The sequence below is a fragment of the Pelecanus crispus genome, chromosome 20 (genome assembly GCF_030463565.1).
Source record: "Pelecanus crispus isolate bPelCri1 chromosome 20, bPelCri1.pri, whole genome shotgun sequence".
NCBI lineage: Eukaryota > Metazoa > Chordata > Aves > Pelecaniformes > Pelecanidae > Pelecanus > Pelecanus crispus.
Window position 1 is genome coordinate 5,288,162 of NC_134662.1, and position 19,592 is coordinate 5,307,753.

General features: G+C 44.9%; 1 protein-coding gene across 1 annotated transcript; it reads left to right on the plus strand.

Annotated features, from left to right (window-relative positions):
• Nucleotides 1-980: 980 nt before the first annotated feature.
• On the plus strand, nt 981-17,650 carry COMP (cartilage oligomeric matrix protein). Its single transcript, XM_009489933.2, has 19 exons — nt 981-1,576; nt 3,810-3,895; nt 6,102-6,153; nt 8,333-8,505; nt 9,782-9,919; nt 10,719-10,796; nt 10,947-11,105; nt 11,677-11,781; nt 11,964-12,071; nt 12,526-12,685; nt 13,947-14,065; nt 14,502-14,554; nt 14,991-15,184; nt 15,592-15,770; nt 15,986-16,034; nt 16,288-16,484; nt 16,628-16,800; nt 16,973-17,112; nt 17,287-17,650. Exons 1-19 carry the CDS (start codon nt 1,501-1,503, stop codon nt 17,331-17,333), a joined length of 2,286 nt encoding a protein of 761 aa, XP_009488208.1. The 5' UTR covers nt 981-1,500; the 3' UTR covers nt 17,334-17,650.
• The last annotated feature ends 1,942 nt before the right edge of the window (nt 17,651-19,592 follow it).

Here is a 19,592-nt window from a genome sequence, read left to right on the forward strand (position 1 = left end):
TTTGATTTGTCCAGAAGGACCCAGAAATGCTAAAACCTGGGACACTCAGTACTTCTGAGTTCCAGCTAAACCACTTTTGCTTGCCACTAGTATCAAACTCTCAAAGCTGATTTACCTGTGGGTTGACAGCAAAAAATCATTGCTGTGTGTAATATGAGATGGCATGTGCACCAGCCAAGCAGAATTGTACAAATGCCACCTAGGTAACACATGCAAATTAACTTTATTTTCAGTATAAATTTGCTTGGTGCAAGAAAACGTAAAATCTGTCTGCTGCAGCATTCCCGTAATATAAAACTAAGAATATTCATCTGCTTACTTTAGTGAACATGCGTGCTCACCAGCGCCTGCAAGACTGCACCAAGTTACCTTTGAGAACTGTGCACAGCCACAGGGATGGGAAGTTTTCTCTTGAATATGGGAGGTCTGAGGTCAAAATGAGAAAAAAATCTTTATGTAACTATCCAAGGAAGTTGGATAGAAGCTGCTCTAACACTTTAAAGACTGAGCTACTGTTTCCTGGGGCTTTCCTGTCTGTGTCCCCAAGGGTGTTGTATGATCAACATACTGACAGATTTCACAATCAAACAGTGAAAATGTGTGATCAAGCATTTCACTGGTCTTCAGACTAACTTTTTTTTACAGGTCACAGTTTAACTTGCAATTTCCTTGATGTAGTAGGTTTAAGATTTTCTTTGGGCAGATTTTCTTTGGCTGCTCTAGATGGATTTCTCAATCTGCTCTGTGTCTTCTGATGGAAAGTGCTGGATTGAGCCTGACTGATGGAAAATGCTGGATTGAGACTCATTCCTTCACAGACAAGAAACAGCAAAGTCTCCCTTCCTTTCATGCCGTCACTTCTGCACTGCATCCTTCCTTTAGATGAGCCTGGGTGCAGGGTAATAAGAACATCAGCCTCTAAGGGCTAGTACTTTTGCCCAATCCCTCTCCGAAATAGGATGTGATAGCTCCTCTTTGGAGTTGGAAGATGATTCAATAATTCTACCCCAAGTGTGAGTGGTGAAACTGTCTTTTGGGAGTTTTAAAGAGCCTTTTCTGAAACTCCAGTGAAGTCCAGATGTCTCATAGCTTTTGTGATCTTGTGAGCAGTTTTAGAAGGAAAATCTGTGAGGGGTAGGGCTATGAATCATCCCTCTATCCTGTGTCCATGAAGATGAAATAAAAACCCCAATCCAAAAAGAATCCATTTAATTCTGGAATTTTCTGACCTATTTTGGTGCAAGACGGTCTAAAAAAAAAATTAAACTACTCTCCTGATGAGTTTCTCATATTGTTTACTTTTGTAACGTTCTCTGTGGACTAGCAGCCAGAAATGACGTCCACCCCTCGTCCAGCATCAGAGAATAAGAACTTCAGAGGAAGGAATGCAACTTCATAAATAGCAAACCACAGACACTAATGGGGAGCAGAGGCAAACCTGCAGGTTAAAAATTCGTTGCAAGGGAAGCCCATACATCCACACTGCCTGGAGATTCAAAGATGATTTCAGCTCTAGCCTTTGTTTTTCTCCTCTGCCTCTCTTGTCCTTTCTCATCATGTCAGCAGAGAAGAGCAGGTAAGTAATTTTAATTATCTCTATATTTCCTGGACTTGTATGCTTTCTAGACTCCTATGAAAATTATCTTTTGCGGAAGGGAATGAGGAAGAAGGTTACATTTCAGCTGCATCTACTGAAGCCTAAAAACAATGTTTAGGGATTTGGTAGTTTCATATGAAACTTGAAGTTTAACTGTGTAAATGTTCAGTCTTAGATTTTTCCCCAGTTCCTCTCCTGAGTGGTGAAGGTTTTTTAAGAAAAACATTTATTCTAGGGCAACTGGAAATTTTGTTGTGTTTTGTAATGACCTGCAAGAGACACTTTATGTTAATCTGCATTTTGCATGTGAGTTAATTTAAAAAAACAGATCATACAGAATGTCTTGTAGCAGGATCCTTGGATATTCTCTCTGCTTGTGCACATAGAGCTCAGGGAAGCCCTGGCTTCTAGGAACATAGCCATGCTAGTTCATTGCAAAAGTTCCACTTCTCTGAACAGCCCGTTAGGGGAATGCTTGACTTGAAGAGGATCTACGAGATCTGGCAGACTCAGGCTGTGTACCAGAGGGTCAGGTGGGTGCTTATGGGGACAGAAGAGTCCACGGCGAAGGATGCATAGTAATGGCAGTGTCTGCAAGTGCATAGATTTCCTCTGGAAGTCGCTCCTGAGTGGCTGAATCATTATTGTGAATTTGAATACTAAAAAAAAAAAACCAAACCCAACTTTTATTGTAGTCTGACTCTGGTCTTACATCTTGCTACAAGGGATGGAAAATTCTTCCCAGGAATAACAGAAGTTGCCTGAAGCCTTCATGCAGAGCTTATTCAAAACCTCTGTTTGAAGTTAGAAATTATGTGCAAGCTCCTTGTTTCAATAAAATAAGAAACGTCACTTTAATTCAGTCTGTCTGACTTAGAATGACACATTTGTGGTACTTTCACGTTAGTTCCCAAACGAAAATGTATTGGAGAGGTTACAAATACTCATAAAGTCTTCTTGGTTCTGTGCAGGGAAGACCCTTGAGGCTTTCGGGCTGATTTGTCACATGAGAATGCCAAAGTTGTACTAAGTCAGTGGCACTGGCAAATTCTTCGTGCTCAAGGAGGCAGACCCCTAACTCCAGCTCATTTTCCCCTGAACACACAGTGCTGTTTGTAGAAGATACTGCTATTGCTCTCTTCATAACGGTTTGCTTACATTGTAGGCAAGGTGTGACTTCTGTTAGAGAATCAATTAATCTAGAGGAAACTAGAGAAATGAGGCTGTACTTTCTCTTAGAGAATCAATTAATCTAGAGGAAACTAGAGAAATGAGGCTGTACTTTCTCTTAGAGAATCAATTAATCTAGAGGAAACTAGAGAAATGAGGCTGTACTTTCTCACGGCAGACAAGAGAATACCAGAGTTAAACTTTGTGCCCAATTGTTTTTAAATGGTTCAAGTTTTCTTAAAACTTGGGAATTCTAGAAACAATGAGCTACTTCCATTCATTCTTCTTGAGCGAAACTGGAGTATAGACTAGATTTTTTGCATGTCTCAAAGGACTAGGCAAGTCTAGAATCTAGCAGATTGGAGGGAAAGTCATGTTAATCTGCCCTGGATGACCTTGTAAGATGATTTATTTCCTCTGTTCAGTGTAGCTTAAACAGGATTTTGCAATGGTGCATGGATGAGTAGATGTATCCTTTGTGTCCCAGAGTAACTACACGGCAATTTGAAACTGCCGCTCCCTGAAAAGAACCTGTCTCCAGCAAGGAAAAAGTCTGTACCTTGAGAGCAGGCGAGGCAACGGCTGATGTGCCGCTTTTCCACGTTCAGCGCTTGGCAGCACGTTTGGGCTAGACTCAGCAAAGAGCCTTACTTTAGTGGTGCCCTTCATAGCAGCTTCCACAGCACTGAATTATTAATTTGCTTCTTTTGGCAGCAAAGCCTTCCTATGTGTGAACTGCAGAGACCATGCCAGATTAACAGCTACCACAACTGCCAGACTGCCAGGCCAATTTGTTTGCTGAGGGGTAACTGCTACCTACCTGACAGGCACGGCTGATTATCACTGGCTGCCCTGCCCAGAGCAAATTCTACCCTATGGGCAAGTCTCTGTTAATTCCAACAAGCTACTAGTCAGGAACTGGCAGAGACTGGTGTGGAGGAGTCTGTATCTTTAGTATTAAGCTGAAGTTAATAATACCAGTTGATTTATACTGCTAATGGCTCTTCTGTGTTTTTCCCAACCACTTTGGTTTTTTTTTTAGAAATTGAAGTTGGACCAGAAATGCTGGAAGAGATGAGAGAAACTAACCGTGTGCTAATGGAAGTTCGAGACCTGTTGAAACAGCAGGTAGGTGAGGAAGGGACCTAATTCCTTATATGCTGCACAAGAGAGATCGCTGAATCCTCTGCCTTATGTGCTGAGTTCTGGAACTGGGGGGGCTGCTTCTTGTGTTAGGTGAAATGAGTAATAGAATTATTGTGCTGCAAACCAGAATCAAGAGGTGGTCTTGCAGATCCGTAATTCTGAGAGAATGTGGAGTCCTTTGAATTCCAAATTCTGCTGCTCAGAATCGTGTCTGCTGAAAAACAGCGTACATGGAGAACAAACTCTTAAAAAAAAGACGCACACACACAGTGGGTATATATTTAACTGGAAAAACAAGTCACTTTTTCCTTGGTTTTGTGGGCTCATGAAATCAGTAGAGAGTCCAAACTTGGAAGATGGACCTTTCAGCCATCTATTAGGGTCCTGGAAAGGGAAGTCATATGGAGTCTAAACAAGCTCTGTATTCACTCTTTCCTCTCGTTGTTTTAAGCCTAAGCCTTTCTGGCTCCAGTTGTTTCTTCGGGAATTTGGAACTTCTTGGGTGCTTAGATCTTTTCCCATTTTAATGAGGAGATGGTGGTTTGCCTGGTCAACTCTCTTTTAAGTATAGAAAAAGGTTCCATTCTCCCTTTATCCACTCTGGGAGCTGAGGGCAGCAGCCTCTGCCTGCCAGATAATTGGAATGGCAGACAGGCCTCGGTGCCAGTGCAAACTGGGCGGCCTCTAATCTGCAAAAACATCTGTTGCATTGAGTTACTCTCACATTTCAGGCTGCTGCATAAATACCCAGTGTTTACTAGGAATCAGGTCAGACATGGTTCCTGGCAGCCTGGAGCAATGATTTCCAGCGTTCCCTTCCAGCTTAGCACTGCTTCTCCATACAGGTTTTCTATTTGTTCTTTCTCTCGCTCTTGCCACCTACTTTTTTTTTTTTTTTTAATCCATGGCCTTTTTCTCAACAGCACTTTCAAGAAAGCTCTTCCTCAGGAGACAAACTTGCATATACCACCGGAGCAAGGTGGCAGTTCATAATTTCTTCATCTGTGCAAAGATTTTCTAAAACCTACTTTTCCTTGATTCAGCATCTTGGGATGTTGGCAATAAGGATGGTGAAAGGCATAACAATAAAAGGCCAAATCTACTCTCCTGAGCCAAAGGCTGAAGGATTCTTGGCACAAAGGAACCACTGATACTCATTAGCAGTGCTCTGAATTCTCCACTCTGCTTTCTGTCACCCACTTCTAATGGGAGATGTTCCGGGAATTTGGTTTAGATCTATCTCTGCATTAACTAGTCAAAATACGTGACCCCAGGCTGTGTTGGAGGGAAGAGAGAATCTAACATAGAATAAAAGGTTACTCTTATACCTGGGAGCTGCAGAGAGACATGACTAGAAGCTTTTGTCAAAGTGGAATGACTTAATTGTGGAAACATGAAGTCCACAGGTGTGGAAGGGTCATCCTGAGCATCAGTTGTAGATAGCCAGTAAGGCTTTTGCAGGAGAGAAGTCTGCTAGGATTGCTATCTAAGATGCTAGAGAGTCATATAAATGTTAGCTTGAGACTGACATGCTTACTTGTGCCTGTCCCATATTGCTTCCTTCACCAAAGGAACAGCATCTTTGCACTGCTGGTGCTACAGATGGTCTCTTTCCTGAAGCAAGCTTGAAGGAATAGGAGCCTAGAGGAGATCAGAGGAAGTCTGGAGGAAGGCGCTTTTGTGAATAGATTCTAAATATCCTCACGGCAAGGGCATTAGGGCCAAAGTATGGCATAAGCAATGTCAGAGATTATTCATATCTGCAAAAATGGCTCACAGGGGAACCTTCTCCTGACTTCGCCTGTGCAGTACCTGGACTGCAGATAAAGCAGGCCTCTCTAGGACTGCTAGTTCAGCATCTTCTAGAGCAGAAGACCCAAATAAAGTAGGTACCTCTTTCTTTATGGCACTTGTTTCCGTGGATTCAAGTCAAGTGTTTCCTGTATCTGTGATAGAATAGTATTACCAAGTTAGCCTGTAGAAACACTACAGTAGGGAGTAACTTACAGCAGGGAATACAAGCCACCTCGGCTTCCATAAAGTCTGCAACATAGACTTTGGGGTAAGAGTTAATTTGTTTGTAAGTAGCTCCAGTCTCAGAGAGACATCCTGTGTTCTGGCAGTGGGGCTATTTGCGTGCGAGCAAAACTCAGCCTTTGGCTAAATGGTGGTTCTTGTTTTCTTCTAGATTAAGGAGATAACATTCCTGAAGAATACAGTCATGGAGTGTGATGCCTGTGGTGAGTTACTGAGCTGAGTCCTATGCTCAACTGCCTCCTCCAAGTCCTTCATACCTTTGTGTCCAAACAAGTAGTAAAATGCCACCTGTGACCATCTCGCCAAAGGAAATAGCTTGTTTCTCAGTTATCCTGAGGGTCACAGGGTAATACTCGATATTTGTAATGCTTTTTCTCCCCCACAACATTCTGCATGCATGGACCAGTGTTCCGTGCTGTTCTTGTGGTTCAATGGCAGCTGCAGCTATTACCACTTTCCTGAGCATGGGGTGCAGAAGTAGCCTTAAAAAGCTCATCTTTCCTTCCAGCAAAACCCCAGCGTTCGCTTACTTCCACTATTTCTGAAATAAGCTTTGTTAGTGGTTTTGTGACATACCACGCTGTACTTCTCGGGGTAGCATCATTCTAGTGCGGAAAGCTGCCCAACCACGTCTCCTAATAACCCAGCCCATGGCTGATGTTAGAATTGCCTGGGAATGTACACTGGGAATCCTGTGGGATATAGTTGGCTACTCCTGAGCTGCAAGTGGAAGAGAACATCACCCCCAAGAGGCATTGCTCTGCTATTCCTTCCATCCTAGTGCTGCCACCATCCAGGCAAAGAGGTTGTTTACAGAGGATTCAGGAACAGGGTCATAAATTTTCCCATGTAAATCTTGCCCTCTGCTCCCCAACAATTTTTTTTTCTAGACTGGAACTTAACTTCCAGTATATCTGGCTTTCAGAAAGCATGGTTCTTGGAGATGCTCTGTTATTTGCCAGTATACTCAAAGGGTGGAGCAATAACCATTTCTGCATTTGGAGAGATTGTATTTCTGCTGGAAAAGAGATTAGCCAAAGCTTTTGGGACCTGCAGTACAGAAATACATTCATCCACAGCAATTGTTTTAATAATTTGCTCATAAAACTGTCCTGAACTTTCTCTGTTACTTGATTTCTGCCTTCCCCACTTGCTATTCTGCTTTATGAGTTCTTCTCCTGTACTCCTTACTGTAGATTTTGAGCCTCTTTTAGTCATGCATTGAACAACGTGACTCACAGCAGTCGTGTGCTTCTCTCATTATTTCTCAGGAAGAGAAGCATGAAGAGAAGGGGCCTTGTTTTTAGTGAAGACTTTGCTGCTGCTGGTGGTAGAGTGTTGGGTTTTGTTTTCTTTTGTTTCAGGTTTTTTATGTTGGGCTTTTAAGCAGCAGAAAGCAGGAGCAAAAGGTGTCCTTGCCACTTGAGAGCAGTGCGTGTGAGAGACTTGCGACAAACCTAGTTTCTGGGCAAGTTTATTCACAGTCTTGAATTTGCCTTCAGTGAAGTTCTGCATCCCATACAGATTAATTTTGCAAGTTCTCTTGTGCTGTGGGCCAGGTCATGAGGATAAGGACAAAAACCTGGCACTTGACCGAAAATTTTAAGGGAAGCTGGTGAGCAGCGGTGTGGGGACAGGCTTGATGTGCATCTGAATAGGACCGCAGTAGCATTTCATATGGCTTAGAATTTCCTACACATCACAGTACTTCACGCTTAGACAGACTGTATTGCTGTACTCCAGCCTAGAAGTGATGAATGTCCGAAGAACAGATTGATTTCTCATCTGCCAGGATGAAGTGAGGTTTCCTAGCCTTGTGGAGATAACAGGCAGCATGTTACACATCACATTATGGCATGAGAGCCTTATGCGAGCCTGATGGGAGTGTACTCCTGCTACAAACCAAGCTGGCCTGTTTAACATGCCTGCCTTCTACAGCGCAGCTTTTGATTGACGTCCCTCCACAGTGCTTCCCAGGTTTAAGCCTGTGTGGGTTCTGCTTTAGCCAAGTGTCTGAGTCCATACCACCAGTGAGGTGTAGTTGTGGAGGAACCAGGGAGAGAACTGATCTATGTGGAACTCCAAAAGCAAGGGCATTACACCAGCAAGGAGGGTGGCACAACAAGAGTTTTGGTCTGGGAGCTAAGACTCCTGGAGTTTCTTATTTTTTGTCTGCTCTGACTCAGAAATCTGTCACGCTGCTGTTTCTGGCTTCATTTTTCTCCATTTACCAAATAGAGCTGCAACTGCTCTACCCTCAGAAAGGATGCAAGGAAACGTCCTGTGCATGAAGCAAACTGATATCTTCTGAGACGATGGGACCACCTGATGATAGTCTCTGGCAGCCACAGCTCTGTTCTTAACAATCCTCTTGTCCCCTAGGCATGCACACCGAGGCGACAGGCCCTGTCATCACCGTGACGCAGTTTAACAGATGCCTCCCAAACTCCTGCTTCCCTGGAGTGGCCTGCACCGAGACTGGCACTGGCTTCCGCTGCGGACCCTGTCCCCCAGGTTATTCGGGCAATGGGTCCCACTGCACAGATATCAATGAGGTAAAAAACAAGTAGGACAGGCTGGAAGTTACAAAACCGGCTCGCTTTTCTTGGAGTGTTGCAGGTTTGTCTTGTGGTTGTAAAGAAAAGTCTTGTAATTCCCCCAGGAGCTGAAGTTCAACAGAAACATCATTTCACTGGAAGGAAGCCTGTATCTCACCCTCCCTTAAGCTCTGTTCCATGTTGGGTTTATATCCAGTCTAGCTAGACATTTCTTTCTAAAAGATACATAGGCTCAAACAAAATAAATCTTTTGGTTTGTACCACACAGGAAGGTGAATTTGGAAGACCAGAACAGTCCCTTTTGGTCTTAAAATCTTTTGAGCTAATGGCTGATGAGTTGTTAGAGATAAGATTTATTATGTGTGGAATAGAATCAAATGCTTTCCAAATAGTCCTTTATACAATAAATCTTACCACACTACTCGTATTGCTTTGCTTCTGCCTTTAAATCAAACCTTGCCAGGCAGATACCGTTCAATTTTTTTTTTTTTTTTTTTTTTTTTAAGAAAGTGTGGCATTCCATCAAGTTTACTCTCTGTGCGTATGTAAAGCTTTACTCAACCATTACTTTGCGTGTCCATAAGACTCCTTAGTTCTGTGGTTCCCAAACCATAGTCCTGTGCTTGCTGATGAGTCCACCAAGCAACCGTGTCTTGCAAAGCCGTATCACCTGCATAGTGTTTCAGTTTAAAAACCTGCTGAAGTTAAAAGGGTCTATGAGAGATTGATGATAATCTGTTAGTCACCAAAATGTGGGAACCACTGTATTAATGTAATGCACCTGCCAGAACAGAACGTAAGAATTTAGTGAAAATAATAAAAGTGTTGGAGAAAATAAAGCAAGCATTAATAGCAACTTTGGAAAGACAGTTGCTTCCCAGAGAAGTAAACAAACAACTGCTCTTGTCTTTCAAAACCAGTGTAAGAAATTATCCAGTTCTCTGGATTCAGAGACTGCCAGGAAGGAAAGTGTGAAGTGAAGCCAGCTCTTTGCCTGGGCAACTGATGTCACCTAAGAAGAATTAGTCCTGAAAGTTGATTTGTTTTACTTGTCTGCACATATTGGGACTCGGGAGAACAACTGAGATGGGGAAGCTGCATTTTCCACTTGCAAGGAAAGCCAGGAACTTCTATGCATTTTTGTTTTATTCTTTAAAAATAAGAGTACAATAGCTGGATCTCACCCAGCAAGGCTTGCTTTGAGAGCTGCCTTCACAGCTGGCCTCGAATGAGCCTGCCTCACAGTTCTGCACAACCTCTTTCTCGTTTACAGTGCAACGCAAACCCCTGCTTCCCGAAGGTCCAGTGCATTAACACTGCCCCTGGCTTCCGCTGTGATCCCTGCCCTCCTGGCTTCACTGGGCAAATGGTCGAAGGAGTTGGACTAGCTTATGCCAGAGCCAACAAACAGGTAAGGCCCAGAAACTTCTCTGTCTCCTTCAGAAGCCATTAACTCTTTCCCCTCTGTAATTGTAATTCAAAGGTCTTGGGGCCCTCAAAGAAATGGGAGGGAAATCCAAGATGACTGCATTGTATTGGTGGGAAGACTGATGCGGTGAGAGGAGAGACTTGCCAAGGATGTCCTAGCACATCAACAGCAAAGCAACCTCCACTCCAAGACCTTACCTCTGCTGAATTTATGCTGGACAGGCTGTTATGTCTCTTTGTGGCTGTGAAGCCAGCCTGGGGAATCCTTCATACTAGAACACAGAGGAGTTGCTGCAGCTACTGCCCCCCCCACTTCCCTGACAGCTATAGACAGATTAAAGTAAAAAACCAAAAAAAAAACCCCACCACCTAGTTTTAGTACAGTTTATAAGAATATATTGCCAAAAGCAGGAATGGCATGTGGCTTGTGTTATTTAGAGAGCTGCTAGCTGGTCACAGGACGCAGTCTTTGACCTTCTTGCTCCATTGACTCTCTTCTATCCTTTTACAGTAAGGAGATACTCTGACAGCTCAGCTCAGAGCTAAGCTATTTTGCCAGGCTAAAATCTCTGGTGACTCTGTAGAGGGTGAACAGCTTGCCTGGGGTTAGGAGTATTGCTGGGATCTGGCTGAAGCTTGTCTGAAGGAAAACTTTGAGCTGTGGGTCCTAGTGAGGTGTGTCAGGGGCTTTGCTTCTGCATCTAGTGATGCCCTAATTCTGTAATCTCATGTGGTACCTGCTTAAGAGTGAAGTCAATGCCTGTTTTGTTCTTCCTGGGCAGGTTTGTACTGACATCAATGAATGTGAGACAGGAGCCGCCAGAAATTGTGTCCCAAACTCCATCTGCATCAATACACGGGTAAATATTACTGGAAAGCCTCGTGTGGATCTCTCTTCCCCAGGCTCTGGGGCCTCTGTTAGCTGTGGCAACGCAGCTGCTGAGGAAGGTTACAGCAAAGGTTTGCCAGGACTCATGTTTTAGTTAATTCCCTATTGCTTTTCCTTGTAGGGATCCTACAAGTGCGGGGCTTGTAAACCTGGCTTTGTTGGGGATCAAGTCACTGGCTGCAAGAGCCAGACAGTGAGACGCTGCCCTAATGGTGAAATTAGTCCATGCCACGAGAAGGCACAGTGCATCGTGGAGCGCGACGGGTCCCTCTCCTGCGTGGTAAGGTCCAAACCTCCTTGCGATTGGGGTCTGCTCACTCCGGTTTGCCAGAGCTTGCACTGAGCTTGCTCTCCTGGGTCTGCCACTGCCCTCTCCTGGAGAGCATGCCTTCCCGACACAGACCTGCTCTGTGTTAACACCTGAGCTACGGCAAAGTCTCTTCCAGTGCTCTCTGGAGAAGTGGACTGCTCCTGGCACCTCAGATCCACTGTTGGTTGTTTGGGTTTTTTTTTTTTTTCTTCCTGAAGTGCTACAAATTTGTCAGTCATGGACCATTACGCACAGCTGAGCAGGGAGAAACACTGTTCAGCAACGTGCTGGAGCCAAGAAGTTTTGCTGCTGCATCTGTCTTTATGATCTCAGGAACAAGCAGAGAGCTTGTATCTGAGCTATTTAAAATGCTATTTACAGCATAACTGTTTCTTCCAGACAATATTTTTCCTGTAGAGCGTTGTGTACCTGGATTTGCCACATTTTGTGCTGGTTCTCATGTAAAGCCTTCAATTTTGGAGGCATACGGCCATCAGGGGACTCATCAGCAGCCTCATTTTGTTTCTCTACTGTCTTCCAGTGCCTTGTGGGGTGGGCAGGGAATGGCTACGTCTGTGGGAAGGATACAGACATTGATGGAGTCCCTGATGAGAAGCAACGCTGCTCTGACAAAAAATGCCGCAAGGTAAGGTGCAGTTGTCTCATCTTTTGCTGGAAACAATCTATCAGAGGATTGCCTAACCAGAACCGGGCAATTCTGATTTGAGGGCAGGCCTTGGGTGCTGGTGAGACCCTGCCCAACCTTCAGAACTCAGGCTAAATGACACGCACAGCTTGCTAGCAGGCCCTTTGTTGCTTTCCTTTCAGGATAACTGCATGACTGTCCCCAACTCTGGCCAGGAGGATGCAGACAGGGATGGAATTGGAGATGCTTGTGACGATGATGCTGACGGAGATGGCATATTAAATACTGAGGTTTGAATTCTAATGCTTTAAGCCCTGACATACCTAAATTTATTCAGAAGTCCTGCAAAGCAACTGCCCGCACCTTTAATGTGAATTTAGAGAGCCTGTAGGTCACAGCATGCAATGTTTCCTTTTAATCTGGATGTTCCGAAGACTCTAAAAACAAGCAGACAGGAGAGAACATGATGGCACGGAAGGGACTTTACAAGTCATGATCCCCTGAGAGTTAGGGAGTCTCTCTCTCACTTGGCCAAGCACTGGCTGGAGGTGCTTTCAGGTGCTACTGGTATTCCCTGAACAGGGAGCGACCAGGCTGAAGAGAGGAAGCCAAGACTGGCTGCAGCTAGGCTGCTGGGCTTCTCAGAGCAGCTGGTCGCACACCCCAGAACTTTTGTCTTCCTTACTCCTCAGTAGCATGCTCAGTGCCAAACATTTCCCCTCAGCCAGGCCCTCTCTCCCGCAGGACAACTGCGTGTACACACGCAATGCAGACCAGCGCAATGCAGACAAGGATAACTTTGGTGATGCCTGTGACAACTGTCGCCAAGTGAAGAACAACGATCAACGGGACATTGATGGCGACGGGAGGGGAGATGAGTGCGACGATGACATGGATGGAGATGGTAAGAGCAGCTGGAGAGCACCCTCAGAGAGGTGCATATATACTGAGCTAAGAACCAGAAAGCTATTCAGCACGCAGCTAGAGATCCTCGTGGCAGGTACCGGCCTTCAGAGGCTTGAGCTCTGCAGGAGTAGAACTAATTTCTGATGGGATGAAGCAGAGCTCAGTTCTTACAATGCCAAGATGAGCTGTCAAGCCAGCATCCTTCACAGTTAAGCTCTCACAGGGTTTAAAGATCTGTCTTCAGGATGGTGCTTACAATTTTTATTAGTGCTCTTACTGTGCACGGTCACGTCAAACCTGTGTCAGACTTAAGAAAGAAAGATGTACCATGCAAACTGATCTCAGTCCAGACAAGGACACTATGTGCTGCAGTTTGAACTTATGAAGCAGCATGGGAATATCCAAGTTGTTAGCAGCTACTGGCTCAAGGCAGTATGTGTCAGGGCTGTCTTCTGGGGGGAGGGGGGAAACTGGCTGGCTTTAGAAACAGTCTGTGCGCTAATGATGCTGTATTTGCACAAAGCCTGCTTTCAAAAGCCAGAAATCACAACTGCTGCTGGCCTGAGACATACATATTTATTTACATAGTATTTCCAGTGCATCTAGTGCTGTTTGGGTCTGGCTACATCCTGCCAAGTAGCTCCCTGCTGGCATGATTTGCTGGTGTAGTAGGTAAATGCAGAGAAGTGGGAAGTGAAGTCATACAGGTTGCCAATTAGGTTGTTCCTGTCCTGTCTCGGGCCTTGAAAAGGCACTGACTAAATCTTCCATGTCAAATAGCCAAGATTAACCTTGACGTATTTTATAATTACATAGATGTCTACTTTAGAGGAAAAAAGACTCTGTCATGGTTTAGCGAACCGCAGACAGTTTCATCTTGATCCTCTTTGTCACTCACTCCTGCACAGATACGATGCCAGTTTGGAGACATGGTCTTCAGTTCTTCAGCTTTCTCTAAGGAGTGCAATTAAGGACATTTCCTCTCAGATTCATGTGCAATAGCATGCTCAGCCAGCCATCGTGATGCAGTCCGGAGTATGTTTTAAGATTAGTTGCTGCTGATCTCTTCCATCCTCCATAGCTGCTAGGATGTAACTTAAATTAAAAGGGTGCAAACTGTACACAAAAATTGAAATTGTTACTTTACTACATGAATTCAGCTGTCCTAGATTTTTACCATCTCTTATATCCAAGAGATCTTGCTGCATACTCCTTAATAGCCCTGTTGCCTTGATGGGTCCACTTTGCATGTTTTACAGGGATCAAAAACCCAGTGGACAACTGTAAGAGAGTTCCTAACCCCGATCAAAAAGATGTTGATGGTGACGGAGTAGGAGATGTGTGTGACAGCTGCCCAACAATCAGTAACCCAGACCAGGTAAGTAAGCACTCCCAATTTTGAGTCCTACAGGTTCATTTTTCTCACTCAAGACAGTGCTTGTGTCATGTGCCTAAGGTGTGCATAGCTGGTAACACACCAAGATTACCACTTGCAAATTTTAGCTGCCATCCTGCAGTACAAAAATACAGCCCCTCAAGATCAAACGTCCTGGGGTATAGAAGAGTCAGAGAGGAAATGTACTCTAGACTCCTCTCTTCCTACCCTGAGCATCTGTGTTTAGAAATAGTGCTGCCTGAATTCATCAGGGCAACTTGTAAATCCTGCAGAAGGAATTCTCCCACTGTTGTTGGCTCTGTTTTCAATCAGAATGATCACAGCACTGAGGCTAACAAACACCTCTTTGTTCTCTTTATGGCCTAATCCTCCTCTTGATCTATGGAAAGTTTAAATTATTATTGCTTTATTTTACTAGAAAGATACTGATCATGATCTAGTGGGAGATGTCTGCGACACCAACCAGGACAGGTGAGAGCTTGCTGCAAAGATTACGCTTAGGTTGCATGAAATCTTGGGGATGGAGGGGGAAAAGGCATGCATTGGCAACTCCATGACGACCCGGCTTGGCCTTATCTGATAAAAAGGCAGAGGTTAAGGGAGATGGAATTTTCTTCAGTCCTCAAAAAAACTTGCCAGTGGAAGTACAGCCCAAAAGCTAGCAGATGTAAGCTTGCTGACAGCAGGCTTGCTCATCATTAGCTACCACTCTCAGCTTTGTTCATACACTACAGCGGAAATATTTCTGATCTACTGTTGGCGTAACTAACAGCTTAAGACTTTATAAGGCTAAAGTTACCAATTCTTGCTGTTCTTGTTGAAGATTCCAGCTCCTAGAAAGGTATTGCATGCTTATTTTAAAAGCATGTGTCAGTGGATAATCTTTACCTGTTATTTTCTCCACCAGTGATGGGGATGGCCACCAAGATACACGGGATAACTGCCCGTCAGTGCCCAACAGCTCCCAGGTGGACACAGACAATGACGGGCTGGGAGATGAATGTGACGACGATGACGATGATGACGGGATTCCAGATGAGAAACCTCCAGGCCCTGACAACTGTCGGCTTGTCCCTAACCCTGGCCAAGAAGACTCGGACGGTAAGGGAAATGGATGCACATTAGCCCTGCACGGGGGTCTTCCATTCCTGGTGGCCAACGCTATCAGTTTGACCTCTAGAGATAGACAGTACTGACTTGAGACAGTCCTACGTCCTTTTCAGATCTCAAATAAGCCTGACATCAGGATCATATTTGGGTAACGTTCTCTTCCAGAAGGGAGGTGTTTCTTCTGTTCACAGCATCTCTGCAAGCAAGAGAAGCCTCAGGGTTTCTTTGCACCTGACTTAAAGGAAGAGTGTACCTGTGCTCTGAACACCTCTTAACCTTGCATAGACATGGCTACCTTTAACTGTGCTAGCCAAAAGCTAGCTGAGTAAACCTCAGGTGCACGGGGTAGGAGAAATTAATGAAAGCTGGTTACTCCTTTTCTTCTCTCGTGCTCTCAGGTGATGGTGTGGGAAACCTTTGCGAAGATGACTTTGACAGAGACAAGGTGATTGACAGAATTGATGTGTGCCCAGAGAATGCAGAAGTGACGCTAACAGACTTCAGGGCTTTCCAGACGGTTGTATTGGACCCCGAGGGCGATGCCCAGATTGACCCCAACTGGATTGTCCTCAACCAGGTAGGAGGCTGCTCCAGAACGGGCTAGTGAGTCAGGTGGGAACAAGCCTCTACCAAACTGGATGTGGTTTTCATTAAAACGCTCTGCAGGCTTAATGGGACTGTTCAACGATGTCCTAATCCTAGAGGCTCACCCTTGGTGTACCTCTCCCCGATCATGTAACAACAGTAAAGCGTTTGGAACTATCCTAATGAGTCAACGTTCATCTTTCTCAGGGCATGGAAATTGTCCAGACTATGAACAGCGATCCTGGCCTGGCTGTAGGTGAGGCACTTATTTTTGTCCTATCGGAAAATTATCGCTTGTTACCTGCATACTTCTCAGTGCAGCTTTCACAAGTATTTCAGACACTACTTAATGATTCCATCCACCTCCTGGGAAAGTATTTTCTGTAGTAGGCAATCTTCAGATTTGACTTGGCAAAATCCACCCCCCCCCCCCCCCATCTGAATCTGGGAAGAAACGGATCTACATTTTGTTGTGGAATACAGAGTGTTTGTTTTCCTACCAATTACAGGCTACACGGCATTCAATGGAGTGGACTTCGAGGGCACATTCCATGTCAACACTGCCACAGATGATGATTATGCTGGCTTCATATTTGGTTACCAGGACAGTTCCAGCTTTTATGTGGTCATGTGGAAGCAGATGGAGCAGACATACTGGCAGGCAAACCCCTTCCGAGCAGTAGCAGAACCTGGAATTCAACTGAAGGTAAAGCTGCCATTGAAAAAGAATTCAGTAGCAGATTTTTGCCTTTTTCATAGCTGTGCTGCTTGGACACGTACAGTGGGGCAAGCAGCTACGGTCAGTCAATCCTTTATCCACACATTTTACCCGTCTCTTCTCTGTCTTAGGCAGTGAAGTCTAAAACAGGCCCAGGTGAGTATCTCCGCAATTCTCTCTGGCACACCGGAGACACCACAGACCAGGTCAAACTGCTGTGGAAAGACCCTCGCAATTCTGGCTGGAAGGACAAGACATCTTACCGCTGGTTCCTGCAACATCGGCCTCAAGTCGGATACATCAGGTAAGGGGTTTACAGTTTCCTTTGCGTGGCTGAGTGGAAGTTTAACACACAAACCAAGCACCTCTAGTGCAGTCCTGTGTAAAGAGGAGGGAGAGTGGCTGACTGAGGAACAATTTCTGCAAGGCTCTACCAGTCTCATGTTCATGTCCTACACACGCTTATTCTCTTCTAGAGCTCGCTTCTATGAAGGCCCTGAAGTAGTAGCAGACACTGGAGTTGTCCTTGATACAACTATGCGAGGAGGACGCCTGGGAGTCTTCTGCTTCTCCCAAGAGAACATTATTTGGTCAAACCTGCGTTATCGCTGCAATGGTGAGTTAGTTTTGAAAGTCAAATACAGACATTTTTGCCATTTTGCTTTCGAGATGTTGATGTGTTCTTGGCTAGCCTACACATAACAACTGTAATGTCATGCAGTAGCTTATTCTATTTTTCATTTCTGGTTCTACTTCTAATCTACGTTTGCTTTAATCTCATCCTCCTCAGACACCATTCCAGAAGACTATGAAACATTCAGAGTTCAGCAAGACTAACCTCTGACTTAAATGTCTGTCCAGCAAAACTTGCTTTAAAAAATGTGCTCAGCTGCCCCACTATTGCCTCTGGTATGCTGTATAAAGAACTGTAAGTAATGTACCACTGCACTCTGCACAGCACCACGTGTCAATGCATTATCTGGCATCGTTTCTACAACAGCGACTTTCTTTAAATGCTACGAAAAACCTATTGGAACGGCAGAGGCGTAGACAGCAAGTGTGAATAGAAGCCTGTGCTGCTGTAAACACTAGTTCTCTGCGCTACATGGAAAAAGATGTGCTGAGAAGCTACCTGCAGTAGCTGGAATTGTTTGAGTAAGTTTAGCATGGATGAGTCCCAGGAATCTTTTCCCTACTCAAAGGCTCTCAAGTGTGAGTGGTGGTCTCCTTTTCAAGACCTACTGCAAAGCAAACCCAGCACTAGTCTGAAAAGGACACAGAGAGCAGCCTATGTACAAAGTTGCTCACAAAACAGTAAAAAAAAAAAGCACTTTAAGGAGAGTATCTTTGTTCTGGAATGTTGGATAACAAATACTCTGGAATGTTGGATAATAAATAATAGACTTCTCCTTGGTCACGTGCATGTTGCTTTTTCCTCTTCTGAAACTCTTCCGATACGGATGTGTGACAGAGAACCCCTCCAAAGCTGCGAGCGAGAGTACTGCCCTCAGCTGAGTTAATGGCTTTGTCAGCCGTACAAAGGCACAGGGCTGCTTTTTCTTGCAAGAACCTCCCTCGAGTTAGCCTGTCCTACCTGGTTCTTGTAAGCGGCAGTTACTTTTAGAACGATAAATGAAAGCTTTATGCTTGATTTGTCCTATGACACCAGGCCAGGACTCCACAAATAGACAGCCAAGAACTGGGAAAACTGAAGCCGTTAGTAGCGTGGGTGCTCACTTGAGCTGGGAACAGCAGACAAAGGGGTTCTACAGTTGGTAACCTGGAAAAGTCTTAAATCCTGCGCTACTGTAATCCCCAGCCTTTTCCAGGTAAACAGCAAGCTAGCAGCATTCCAGTCTGCCTAGCGAGACAATAAAACCCAAATTTTGCAAGATGCTTCAGGGAAGCCGTTCACTTTAATTATACTGAAACTCGCTCGTGGTTTCAGGAGGCTTGCTCATGGTTTCATCAGAAAGGCAGCTCCCGCCGAACACTAAACAGTGCAGTTTTGCCAGCTAGTTAGAAGTTCCACTCTAGAATGAGGCTGTACGATAAATACCGTACGCTGGATGTGCTGCTTCTGTTAAATGTTACCAAACAAGCAAGGTGCGAACACAACTTTTCCTCTCCTCTTGGAAAGCTGATGGCAAAAGCTGCACTTTACCAAGCGCGGGTCTCCACAGCTATGCGCATTTGAATTTCACATTCCGGAGGCAACAGCATAAGCAGAGATCTGCCAAAAGAACGCCAGTTTTGCTCACTGGCTCGTTTAGAGACAGTGCTTGCTGATGACAGCGCTTAGAGAACATCTCCATTCACCATTCTAAGACCGTCATGAAAACGGCCACTAAATTTTCTTTCCCCAACAGGAACAAACACAGATGAGGCAGTCCAGAGTACAATATCCCCACACAAAATGGTTTCAGGTACTGAAGGGACGTTATATAGCTTCCCAGAAACTGATTCCAAAGTGGATCTGGCCAGAGCTGGTGTGTTTCCAGCGAGCAGAAATGAGCTACCTTTCGCTCGGTCACTGGAAAGTCAGGTGCATTCACTCAGCCTTGCTGCAGATCGACTTAGTTACGCTTCACACAAAATATTCCACCAGAACGACAGCTTTCTCCCTGCACGCCTGTCCCTCAGGTCAGAATACCAATTGCAGCTGAACCTTTCCCACAGACAAGCATAAAACAGGATCAGAAAAAGACGCATTCCGTTCCTAAGAGCTATGAAATAACTGCCCAAGCTGAGGGAGTCGGTCATTCTGTCCCTTAGTAGCGTAAAACTTTTTTCATCCCTGGCTCGACTTACCTCCATGACCTACCTACCCCAAGATTTACTGCGGTGAAAGCTACACCCAGCTGTCAAAGCACGCGCGTACAGCGCTCTAATTAGGCAAGCCTGAACATTTACACGCTCATTTTCTCCTTCAAAAATCCAGCAACTCAAATAGACAGACAGACTCTCCTTACCCCAGAAAGCTCCAAAATCATGCAGCAGTCCAGAAACAGGACCGGAGCTCTGACTTGAGGCTAGTAGAGACAGTCACCACGCCGCCGCCAAGAGACTTCCGCACGCAGGGACTGCTCCTGGAGA

Coding starts and splice junctions, on each gene's coding strand:
- COMP (XM_009489933.2), top strand. CDS start 1,501: ATGATTTCAGCTCTAGCCTTTGTTTTTCTCCTCTGCCTCTCTTGTCCT. Junction 8,506..9,781: donor ACTGCACAGATATCAATGAG/GTAAAAAACAAG, acceptor TCTCGTTTACAG/TGCAACGCAAACCCCTGCTT. Junction 11,106..11,676: donor ACGGGTCCCTCTCCTGCGTG/GTAAGGTCCAAA, acceptor ACTGTCTTCCAG/TGCCTTGTGGGGTGGGCAGG.